General features: G+C 40.2%; 1 protein-coding gene across 1 annotated transcript; it reads right to left on the bottom strand.

The window, feature by feature from the left end:
• Positions 1 to 2,833: 2,833 nt before the first annotated feature.
• LOC108669398 (diphosphomevalonate decarboxylase) lies at positions 2,834 to 11,477 on the bottom strand (the record flags this gene model as incomplete). The annotated part of the gene is given in 8 exon segments (XM_018156719.2): positions 2,834 to 4,784; positions 4,975 to 5,160; positions 5,750 to 5,872; positions 6,688 to 6,774; positions 7,036 to 7,151; positions 7,869 to 8,009; positions 8,829 to 8,875; positions 11,339 to 11,477. Coding segments are annotated over 8 exon segments (1,259 nt in total), but the record flags the coding sequence as incomplete, so codon positions are not given.
• Between the last annotated feature and the right edge of the window lie 1,485 nt (positions 11,478 to 12,962).

Below are 12,962 nucleotides of genomic sequence, written 5' to 3'. Positions count from 1 at the left end.
GAGCAGTGCTCACTTCCCTGGTGAGGCTTGCTGGCTGGACTAGAACTCGAGCTGCTCAAAATAAGAACTTAGTAAGTCAGTTTTTAGTTGCTGTAAGGTATTTTTGGGTAACGTGATAGTTTAGTTTACTGGTAAAACGAAAGAAAAAGCACCATTCGTTCCTTGTAGGAAACGCTTTTAGTCGCGGGAGGAAGACTTGGAGTTCAACTATGATCACGTGACAACGTCAACAACATCAAGTTGGTCATCAGGGGATACATACCTACCTATCAATCTGACATCGTAAGTCCATCAGCCATGTAAGTAGCGAGGAAGCGTAACAATGGCTTTCAAAACAGAATTGGAGTCGATCTTACATAGCGCACACCGGCCCTAAAACACAGTCGCCGTAACACGTGACATACCTAAGCGCTGAGTGTCGTAACCCGCGTGAATTGCACAAGCAGTTCTTACTTATGACTGGTGAGATCCTCGGCCTAACGATATTACCAAGGGAGAACATTTGAATGGCTCGCACAAGCTCTGCGATCAAAAGTGTCACTCACTTCACCTGTCCTCAGCGATCCAGAAGATGGAGAACAAACTTACTCCTCAGCGATGGAGAAGGAGAGTAAGTTTGCAGCTAATAAATATCAACAAGTTTAAATTTGAGTTGCTGGCAACATACTTGAGTATGAAGCACAATCGTTATACTTGCAAACAAATGTGGCAACTGAAGCTTTACACGGCTTCTTAGGACTCATCTCAACTCCCATAACCAATAATTATTAGAGCATACAACACTAGAAATTAATCGCATAATGATAAACAAGCGCCGGCTTTTACAGGGCCATTGCTCGTATTAGAGTAATTTAGCAAAGAACATTAGATGTCGTCATCGTCATACGTAGGGAGATGAGTTGCTGGTTGAGGTAGCTGAGACCTCGAAGTCAACTAAACCCCTTTTATCACTAATACTCATAGCTTAGTATAGATACAACATCTAAAGGAGAGATTTTTATAAACAGGAACAGCAAATCTTGAGTATCCATAAATCTAGCACGAGTGACACACTGCAGTGCTACCTAGCACTAAATCTAATAGTTACGGTATTCCTAATTGTTTAAGAAGTCAAGCATCAGATTCTAGACTCAATACACGGAGTTCAGCGGAAATGAATAATTCCTATTAGGGTTTTAGATGAAACAGCAAGGCTTTAAACAACAATCAACAACGTAGAACAAAGTAAGAGTACTAAATAATTACACGAGTCCAAGACGAAAACTCCTAATTTACGCTTCTACAAAGGAAAGTAACTTTGGTCTGCAGAGGAAAAGAAATTTATAATTTCGCGAGTGAGGGGTTGCAGAATTCCCACAACCTGAATGTACATTACGCTTGGAGTTAAGGCGGCGCTTATCAGTTGTTTCGCGGCCCTCCTATCACTTTCAAGGTATATGCGGATTTGGAGACGCGAGTTTGCGAGCTTCATGAATTCCAACATAGTGACTAACTTTCTGGGAAACAACAAACCTCCATGCCTAAACAAACAATAAAGCTACATTTCTCTAACAAGGGCATTAAGGGACGGTTCAAGAACTCTCTCGCTACTTCAAGTAAGAAACTTCAGGCTAAGGTCCTCTGTAAATACGAACCAGCTAGTCGCTCCACCAAGCTTCTACGTCCTACGATTGTTAGGGCTGGAAAATATGTTGCCCAACACTAGATGCGAATAATTGTAGCATTAATGCGAGAAAACTATGGGTAGAATTTAAAGTTAGAAACGGGATTTTATGTCAGACTTTGCAAGCATGTGAAACAGAGGAGCATCAATTTCTGTAGTGTACAGAGACCATCCGTCCCCGAGCCTTTCTTGCACCTGACACGATATAACATCACGCGAACCAGAACTTAGCCGAACATCGACCTGACCATAAACACCCGTAGGTCATCATTATTTGAAACGCTTCACAGTCTTTTGCGCCGTTCTTGCATGACTTCACCAAGAAACTTATATTCAGAAACGCTTTTAGCGTTCGAAAATGTTTGCAGAACAAACGACCTAACTTCCACGAAGCATTTGTCAGTACCAGGCTTAGTAGTGTAGAAGATGAGATCAGAAGACCTCTTAGAAATTGTACGCACGCAAGTCGGCCTGTGAGGCCGTCAGAGCGAAGCACCTCATGTCCGTTTCCCTGCACTGACCGCTAAAGTCCCCAAGCGGTTGACGACGAACAACTGCAGGGAAAGTTGCGTCGCAAAGAGAAAAAACAGGCAAGAGCGATGTATGGGCAGAAAAAGATGACGGAGCTTCACATAAGCAAGCAGTTAGAGACAATATCAAACATTGTCGTGATTCCTGAGATCAAAATACTCTAGCATGAAAGGCTTCAAACGAACGATTCTTTGGTTGGTGGATAGATGCTGCTTATAATACTAACACAATGAATAGAGTAACACACACTAACAACAGTTTTTTGAAAGAAGAGAAGCATTTTTAGCTTCCGGCGCGCAAAGCACCCAACTTGCGTTCGCTATTTACCAAATTAAAACGAAATAACAAATGCCACAGCAACAACCGTAAACTAGATCTTAAAAACAAATGATTACCGGAACCAAACCTAAATAAGTGCTCTAGTGACAAATTAGAATGCTTATAATTACCTGAACCAAAGAGACCCATAACAACTTATTATTATCACTTATCTCAATAGTGCTTTGGTAGTTGTAGGAAGATATCTTAATAATAAACCAGGTCAGCAAGATAAGTATCGCTGAGCTGACAGGCAAGGAACAACCGGATCCCTGGCTGCTAGCAAGCAGTCTACACATACATGACATTGAAACAAAAAAAAAAAAAAAAAATCAAAAGAATGAACGCAAAATCTGTTACGTCTAATGATATAAATCGTCTCGATCTATTCTCAGCTCCGCATTCAATAAAGTGGCCAAAGACGCTGCTGGAAGTTCAAACGTGTTTGTTTGGGTTGACGATTGCAACTAACGTCCATAAATGTCTTTAAAGAGAGGGCTAATTTGAAACTACAATCGTTCTACAATTTCAGTTCTGGCTAACGTCAAAAATTTTCGGGACGCGTAATTTATTGACGACCAACATGCACCTGCAGGACTTGCTATGCTAAGCTAGAGAAATAGAATACCGCGCAAATTTGCTGGCACTACCACAACAACACTTGCCACATCCTAGCGATGATTTACAAAAGAACAACAAGTTTCTATTTGAGACATTAATAACCTGATGGATGTGGCTGGCACACTCCGCAGCAACATGCTTCCAAACATTGCTAAACTGAACATAGATTTTATGCTAACAACGAGATGATAGTTGAGAAAGCAAGACTTTGAAGCATGCCACCCGCAGTACGGAGGATGTGATATGATAGCGAGCAATGAAGCACGAGGCTTCTACACTTCATAATTGATACAAGAGTTGAAACTGCGGCACGAAGTTCTCATATACAAGCGAAACTGACAAAACTGTCGATAATTCGAGAGCAAAAAATGAGCTTGATGCTTTAAAGTTTCAGTATATCAGAAATATTACTGCGTTACAGTCAGAAGTGGGAGTATTTATTCAACATGTGGGTTAAAATGATTGTATCATTGTATATAGCAGTTGGAAGACTATCTACTTAAAATTGACAGCTTTTTGACATCAAGCCAAAATGAAGCACGCGTCATCAACGCAGAAAAGTAATTAATCGCTCTCATTTGCACAGTCTCAGTCCAGCAGAAAGCAAGTATAAAACGCACACAAGTGAGAGACAGACAACGATCCTGCTGAGCGGCTTATAGAAATGCGAGCGATGGAAGAGGGGCAGTGATGCAAGCCATCAGGGAGAGGAGGGGCAGTGATGCAAGCCATCAGGGAGAGGAGGGGCAGTGATGCAAGCCATCCATCGCAGAAATTAGTTCTCCCAGGAGTAAAGCTTCAACTTTACCAGTAATAAAAACGGATTCAACAAATACTGATATCAGATTTTACTGATAAGCTTCTCCTACGAACAACTAATGAAATTTTGCTGCATTAATCTTCCTGAAATTTCCATTTTGATTAAATTTCTGACAGACAAGAATCAACAATAGTGATGGAAGGGAGAAAGATATTCTGTCCCGAACGTTTGTTTTCGAAATCAGACACATTAAATAATTTCGTAAACCTCTTCTTCAGCCAAAGTGGTAGTTCTTTTAAAGAAGGAACAGCCACAAATTTTTCTGGGTGTAGCCACTCGGTCGGTATCGGCAGGAAGGCCGCCTCGCAAGGGTCAAGAAAATGTCGAGCGGGCGTTGGTAATTTTAGAGGCGAAGCGAGAGAAAGTGTCCGAGATGATGCGGGCGAGAGTTGGCTCCCGCAACCCCGTTCCCTAAGACACTGCAGGACCAAATATCGGAGCGCCGGTCAAGGGATCAATGAGATGGCAGGAGGGGGTCGCTCCAGACGTGTTGCTCACATCTGAGGATTTAGGTACTTCACTGGGCTTGTTGTTGTGGCTCTCTTTGGCTATAACACGCGGACCTTCACCGACGGTGGTGTGCATGAAGTACTGTAGCTTGATGCCTGCGGGGCTGTTAGCGCTGTGAAAGTTGTTAATCAAGTCCAAACTAACAGCCTCAAGGCTAGGGATGAGCTGGGGAGTGGGGCAGGGTAGACCTCGCAGGTAAGTGTCTAAGGTGCAATGGTCTGATGGCGGGAAGACTTTGAGCAACAAAGACATCACTTGCCCCACTGCAGCTGCGGGCACGAACAGGCAAGCGTTCGGACCCGCGTCGAATGTGTAGCAGATCTGTCATCGTTAGAATTTTTTTAGGTTTGTGAACGAACAATTTTGACTTGTAGGACAATACAGCATTACACATATTATGATGAAATTATTACACTAATTATTGCTTTTAGTACGTAATCATAATACGATCCTAATGTATGGAATAGAATAGGATTAATGTCCAATAGAATATATTGAGCACAAAACCAACTTTGAGTTGCGGCTGCCCTTCCTTGACGACGACTCTGTTGTACTCGTGGACGAGCTCGACGACCGCGTGCGACGTGTCCGTCATGTACACGACGGGCGGACTGGCGGTGAGGCAGGCCGCGTGCATCTCCTGACTGTCGCTCATGGTCAGGTCGCAGAAACTGGACCAGTCCTTCTCAGCGATGGCCTGCACAATACCACCTCATCAACTAACAACAATCTTGATTATCGTAGAATGGCAACAGACTTAGGTTTACTTGACCAGACATTCTCAGCTGAGGCTGGCATAGGGATCATGTGCATAGGACGGGATCTATCCCCGGCAGATGTTGTAATACAAAAAATATTGTGGAGCTCCTACAAAATCGTGACATCCCTGAAGTCAAAGATGTTGCCTGAATCAAGTTTACTATAAATTGCAAAATAAATAAATGTTACATGTATTAATTGCTATAAATTGTAGTGAATACATCTACACACTGAGACGCTGATTTGCAAAAAAATTTCCTTTGCTTTAAAGAAGCTATGTACATGTAATTAAATTAAAAATTAATTTAAGTTTCATTTTCTTGTAGTCCATGAATTTACAGGACACACATAAATAGTCACTAAAAAAGCTAACAACGCTCTCAATTGAACTTGAGAACTAAGTATGCGCGAAACTGCAACAACTTGAACATACAGCTTTGAAAGACGTTTCAAAACTTTATTGAATTTTAAACTAACTTGATGTAAGAAATATTTTATGACAACAAGCAGGGAAGACGAGAGCAAACCTTGACGATGTTCTTGGTGCGGGCATCAACGGTTGACGTGAGGCGCATGTTCATGACGAGCGACGTCTTGACGCAGCGTCGCATGCCCTCCGTGCTGCCAGTCTTCTTGCGCCGCCCGCTTGCCTGCACACAAACTTAATGAGTCAGCTCTGCTCCTGACCTCCCTGATGCCAGGGGTGCTCCTGACCTCCCTGATGCCAGGGGTGCACCTGAGCTCCCTGATGCCAGGGGTGCTCCTGAGCTCCCTGATGCCAGGGGTGCACCTGAGCTCCCTGATGCCAGGGGTGCACCTGAGCTCCCTGATGCCAGGGGTGCACCTGAGCTCCCTGATGCCAGGGGTGCACCTGAGCTCCCTGATGCCAGGGGTGCACCTGAGCTCCCTGATGCCAGGGGTGCACCTGAGCTCCCTGATGCCAGGGGTGCACCTGAGCTCCCTGATGCCAGGGGTGCACCTGAGCTCCCTGATGCCAGGGGTGCACCTGAGCTCCCTGATGTCAGGGGTGCACCTGAGCTCCCTGATGCCAGGGGTGCTTCTGAGCTCCCTGATGTCAGGGGTGCACCTGAGCTCCAACATCTCCGATGCTACAGAACCATTCTAACGTTATCGTCAGCCCCATAATATATTGTAAAAATTTAGAGCTGCATAGTAAAATCACATTACCTGAGCGTAATACACAAACAAATGGCAGCCAATGGATTAATATTCCATAACTTATGACTAGTAGACACAAAAATAACAATAATAAATCACATTAGTGTGTTCTGATCAGATGACAAACGAAGAAGAATAAAATTGTAGCAGTTAAGAATTCACCGGCCCTTAGTTCAATCTAGATTACTCCATCAGCTTTGTACAAGCTGTAAATAAAAGCTATTTCTTTGTCCTAGTTTGCTTTGTGATAGGAAGCTAAAGAAAGTAACTTTTAAGAGTTCCTCACCACGCAGAGGATGGCGTGCAGTTCACCAAAGTGGTCGGGAGGCGCAACCTGACGAGCAACCGAGTCACTCCCGTCCAGCTGTTCTCCCTGACCACAACATAAACAACAAGTTATGTTTAAAAGAGGCTGGAAAAAAGAAGTTCCCATAGGCTCTGCAGTAAATGTTCTCTCAGTATCTCAACAGCACTTCATAATATAAATATATTGCCCTGTAATAGCCGCTAATTGTTCTTCAAATACTTCCTTATTTTAATATTTTCAAACATCACTAACAAATAACATACTTTCAAACGAGTGATTGAATTAGACTTTTTCACCTGAATCGTGATAGATATTTATTAGAATTACCTTGTACCAGCGAACAATGCCTCCCAGGACACTTCTGCAGGCACTGCCAGAGCCTTGCCGAGCTGCCACCGAGAGGTCGCCTCCGCTCACCCCATACACCTCTGCCACTGCCACCACTGTACACATGTGAACACCCCATACACCTCTGCCACTGCCACCACTGTACACATGTGAACACACCGTACACCTCTGCCACTGCCACCACTGTACACATGTGAACACACCGTACACCTCTGCCACTGCCACCACTGTACACGTACACCAACTCGTGCACAGAAGTGAAAAAAGGCACAAACGTCCAAACTATCAACTCAAAGAATAAAACATCACTACAATGGATAGTGAAGAGTAGCAACAATGTTTGTATTTAAACATTCCATAACTACCATACGTGCCAAATGGTTCAGTGATTTAGAGTGGGATTCAAAACAACATTGAAGAGGTAGTAGGAAGAAACGTGGCACAGAAGGGAAGAATCATGGCCACAAAAAGGAGGAATGATGGGGACAAATAGGAGAAATAGCGGGTACAAGGAGGAATCGTTGGCACAGGAAGGGAGAATGGTGGGCACAGAAAGGAGGAATGGTGGGTACATGAATATTTCTGCTGGTCAGAGTAGGTATATAGGTATATTTGCTTCATGTCATATAGCTTCCCCGCACACATGGATACATTTCTTTCATTTATTCATATCTGAGAGCATTAACTTCAAATCAAACTTGTATCTTATTCAATTTTTGGAGAATTTGAGAGGTCTGTTAACCTAATTTTTTTCTGTGGGTTATGCAATGATAAAAATATGAAACAAATGTATATGATAGCAAGAGGATTACCCATTGCTGCATATCCAGCAGCTGACGAGGCTAGTCCTGCAGCCGTGGGGAAGTTGTTAGCTGAGCAGATGTGCACGGGCCAGGAGGTGATGTCATCTTCACTGCCGCAGCTACTGCAGCTTTCCTTAGCTCGACGTCGGACTGAACACAAATAGTAACAAAATTAATGACAAATTTGAAACATAATTTTAAAGTACAAGATATACATCAATTGGATTTTTGGCTGGCACATTTCATCTCTATAAGGGCTGCTCTAAAATAATGATAGATTACTTACATGAATGAAAACATCTAAAGCTGATAAATGGAGTATAGGTTGAAAATATAATACTAGTTACCAGATAGTCATAATTTAAACTTGTCATGATATAGGTACAACAATTGTAATTAGTACCATTGAAAGCTAACAATTAAACGAAAATAAGCTGGCAATAATTATGATATTCATGAGTTTTGAGAAATTTAACAGAGAAGAATTAACAAATGCCAGAACTCACTTGAGGAATTACTTGTGTTAGCTACACACTGTGTTACCTAACATAACCAGAGTATCTAATTTAATTCCTATTACTGTAGTAGTAGTAGTAGTAGTAGTAGTAGTAGTAGTAGTATAATGGTTTGCTAGCGCTTCAGCTATCAAGCTATTTCGCACCGAAGGTCAAAATATAACATCGCCAAAGAGGCGGAAGGTCTCAATTATTCAATAAGGAATCCTACCTACATAATAACTTAACCCCGCAACTGAGACCTGCAGTTAGACACCGCGTGCTCAGCGGTGGGGCGCTTAGGAACAATCCCCCAAGGAGCGCGAAATCCCATAGGACTTCTGACGAGCACAGACACACGTCAGAAGTCCCCCCTGAGGGGCTATTACTGTTGTTTATTTGAGCCATTATTATTGAGTGCACTGGCAAGTTACAGCTAAAAATCAGAGACACTCTAGGACAATTTTCTGCTTACTTTCTTTAAGGCAGTTTTGGATGCGTGGATTCTCTAATGACTCTTCTCTGCAAAAGAAAGACAAGAAGAAGCAAGAATCATCACTGGCTTCATCCAACACAAATTTATACTTATATTATACTGTATCATATTACTTTCTACCAAGTAATGGGTTAGATGCTCTACATTCAAATTCAATACATTGATACAAAAATTATAGCACCAATAACATTTGTTAGGATAATTTGCCATGTGCAAATTATTTTCACACTATCACTACGCATCAATGTGCACCAGGGGAATATTTTCTGCTATTAAACAAAAAATGCACATGAAACAACTAAATAATGAGAAGCCTTATTTTTCCATGTACAGCTAAACATAACAGAAACAAAAAATAACATTGGATGAAAAAAATTGTAGTACTATGCAGAAAAAATAACAAAATTTTTTACTCATCAGCTCCGTTTTTATTGATATACCTATATAACCTACTTAGTGTTAATTATGAGCATTTATGGTAAAGCACATTAATTTATTACTGAATTCAATTAATAACGCAATATTAATGGAACAATTACATGATACATCAAGACTGATATTTGCAGTGAAGTCAGCAGGTGACCGTGTATTGCACATCCTGGTAGTGGAAACTTTGAATGGGTGATTGCTGGTACTATTTTTGATGTCAGTTTTTCTAGGGTTGTACCATGACCATCACTGACAAAAGGCAATTATTAAACCTAAGGCAGTCATTGCAAAGGATTATCTTGTAGATAGTGCAGGAGGTTGATGTATTAGCAACAAATTTTCCACGCATATTTTACAGCTTTGCATTTGAATTAGTTTTACTTGCCCTTCCTTTTAGATTTTCCAAAGGCCTTAATTGCATTATAGCTTTGATTGAGCCTCAATAGGGCCAATTATTTAAGCTCGATATTGGGAGAATTTCAACAGATGCACAGCACTGAACCCATTACTTCCACCACAATACTGTCTACTGGATCAGGTGTGATCTACATTAGTGATCAGGACAACTCATTGGTTCTACATATTTGTAGTTACCCCTGCTCCATGGAACTCACTGCAATGACAAGAAAACAGGTTTCAACTCTGTGGCCGACTGGTTGGGAGAGGTACAAAGCCACACAGAAGATAATAATTTTTATGATTATAATATGATGACGAGCTCATGGTCATTATTATTATTGTAAATACACAAGTGGGCTTCATACAGTCTATACATACTGTTAATCACTCGGTCCCTAGGATAGTGAGGCTGTGCGGTAGAACACAGTGGTAACTATGGTGGAACACAGCCTCAGCCTCACCCCTATTAACTGTTCCACCAGAATACCATAAGGTCTTTCTTTCTCTCTTATACACCTAAATGACCTAATAGCTTCTTGACTCAAAAACTGAGTGCCTGGGAAGCATTCAAGTGGCTTTTTAGTTGCTTCTGACAAAAAAAAGATACTTAATCAAGTGTGTGTGGGGAAGTTGGTTATTCCACGTGAGGATGAAAGGAGCCAAATTTCAGTCATGAGTGAATTTCTTCACTGCTGGAGTGAGTATGTTATTAGACTTCTGCTGAATGCTCTAAGGTGACATTTCTAAGGCAAAATACCAGTACACCAGACCTCCAGATCTAAGAAAAAAAAAACCACTGTAGGTTGTCAGTGGTGCTATTAACTTTTTGACTGTGGCATCAAATCATATTTATATTACATTTTTATAACATACCTCTTCTTTCCTGTTTTATGTGTTAATATATATGCTGCTGCAATTTGCCTATGTTGCAGCATAATTATATTCTATGTAAATTTAATTTAAATGATACTATTTCATAGCCAGAAGACTAGGTGTGAACATTTTTTGTAACTACAAATTTAAAACCTCAAAAAAGCAAGGACCACTAATTCACATTCTTGCCTCAGACCAAATATAAATTCATTTGTAAGCAACTATATATTTAGTAACAAACTAGAAAAAAAATGAATTATCCAAAAATTTATTTAACACAATGACTACAATAGCTTCATCTTGTAGTACTATTATTTCATTTTTTATGCTGTTTTTAAACAGGGTTGGCAGACGGTCATTTTTTCCGGAAAAATTCCGTGATTTAGTTTTTCTCAATTGCATTGGCCGGCTAAAATTTATGATAGGGGTACTGGTACTTCAACTAATTAAATTTTAAATACTGCAAAAAAAAATGAATGGAATTTTATAGTGGAACCTACAAATAAACTAGTACATTTTGACTTATAAGCCTTTATTGGCCTTTTTTATTCTCGGATTTGGCCAATGTTAGGCAACCTGAATTATGTACCACTACGTCCTGGAGAAATACATTTTGTGGTACGCATATGTACCAATACGTAGTCAACGTGTTAAATAAATTAAAGGGATATCAAACTAGATTGCTAAGAATCCTGAGATAATTTCTTACAATAAATATTAAATTAAATTGAGAAGAGCAAAAACATCAAGTTATTTCTTTGCCCCAAAAATGTGTAGCAGGTACATACTTGCCATTGAGCCAGAAAGCATCATTAGTGAAAGCAGGAGAAATGCAGGCAGTGGTTGTTGCACACAGCTGGTCTTGACTCAGGGTGAAGCTCACAGAGTCATTCAGAGGTAAGATCAGAACTTCATCTCTCTTGCCCCCTGCAAGAGGAAAAAAATTCAGCAAGAGTTGATCTTTAGAATTCTACATTAAGATTAAAAACTTTAAATATTTATTCACAAAAGAAATAACCTTTCTTTTTTAAAACCCTTGAAATGAATAAAAAATCAGCAGTAAATAATTGATTTATAGTGTATTTAGCATTTATTAGGCCATAGGCCTGTTGCCGATTCTTAACATCGCAGAACATCCACAGGCCACAGCTTGTTGCAGTCTCAAACTCACAACTCACTGATTCAAATTCTGCTGTGCTTAACCGCCCAGCCTCCTTGCCGATTCTGACTAGAAACTGGCGCACAGAGCTGGGATCAAACCCGCGCCTCTCTGCGCCAATCTTGGCACTCTGAACTGTAAACAAAGGGGCGGACTGGGCCTCCCTTTCATCGAGTTCAATTGAAAAATTCAGGTTAATAACTGCCACTGGAACATCACTACAATTGACAGTGAAGACTGAACTTATGAAGAGCAGCAACAATGTTTGTCTCTAAACATTCAATGCCAATGGTATCAATGACACTGGTCTGGTATCCATGATACTTAATGATATGTAGCTAACTATATTTTACAACACTTCTCTCCAACTTCACTTCTTGTTGTTTGTTTGTCTGCTACAAATCTTATAATTGATGTTTGACACTTAATGCTTAATATTTATTTCCCTTTCAGAACAAAATTACATACCAGTCTGGATTCTGCGATATTAGGGTAAACGTGGTATATTCCAACATCGTGGGTAGTTCCGACACTTGACTTTTTTCCTTTATATTAACCTTTTTCTTAGTTCCATGCATTCGTTGATGGTTGAAATAGTGACGTCATACTTTTGCCAAAACACTAGGTCTGGGCTGTCTAGTGGGAAAATGTTGAGATCCAAAGAAAGACAGTGCGCGTCACCCAGTGAGAACATCGAAAAATGTGTCAAAGTTGATAGTTGACCTTGCTCTACCAAATAGTGATAAACTGTAATAGTGTAGAAAAAATATTATTGTTTGAGACTTATAAATACGTCTGTGAATATATTAGGAATCCTTTAAGTATACTTGTATTTGCTGATTTCAAGTGGTAAAAAAAATTTATAGATGATTAAGTTAAGAGATGGTTTTAGACACATAAAAAATAATTCCAACACAGCTTGGAATTAGACACACACTGCTCATTCCAAGCTGTGTGCAAAAAATAAAATTTTCTTAATTAAAAGCTTAATAGCTCTTAATTAAAAGCCTAATTAAGTAGTGTTCAATATTCAATAGTAGTGTTCTAATTCCAGGCTGTGTCATATTCCAATACAGCTCACACAGCAATCGGAATTCGAACACAAGAGTGTCGGCCAGGGTTAGCAATGATTAAATCAAAATGATTAAATCAAGTGATTAAATCACTTGATTTTTTTATAAAAAAATCATGCTTTTTTTGATTTTTTTGATTTTTTCATATATATAAAAATATTGAGTAGCAGTCTTTAATTT

This window comes from Hyalella azteca, unplaced genomic scaffold, assembly GCF_000764305.2.
Source record: "Hyalella azteca isolate HAZT.00-mixed unplaced genomic scaffold, Hazt_2.0.2 contig17852, whole genome shotgun sequence".
Taxonomy (NCBI): domain Eukaryota; kingdom Metazoa; phylum Arthropoda; class Malacostraca; order Amphipoda; family Hyalellidae; genus Hyalella; species Hyalella azteca.
The sequence above is the reverse complement of the archived record's forward strand: the minus strand, read 5'-3'. Positions and strand labels throughout refer to the sequence as shown.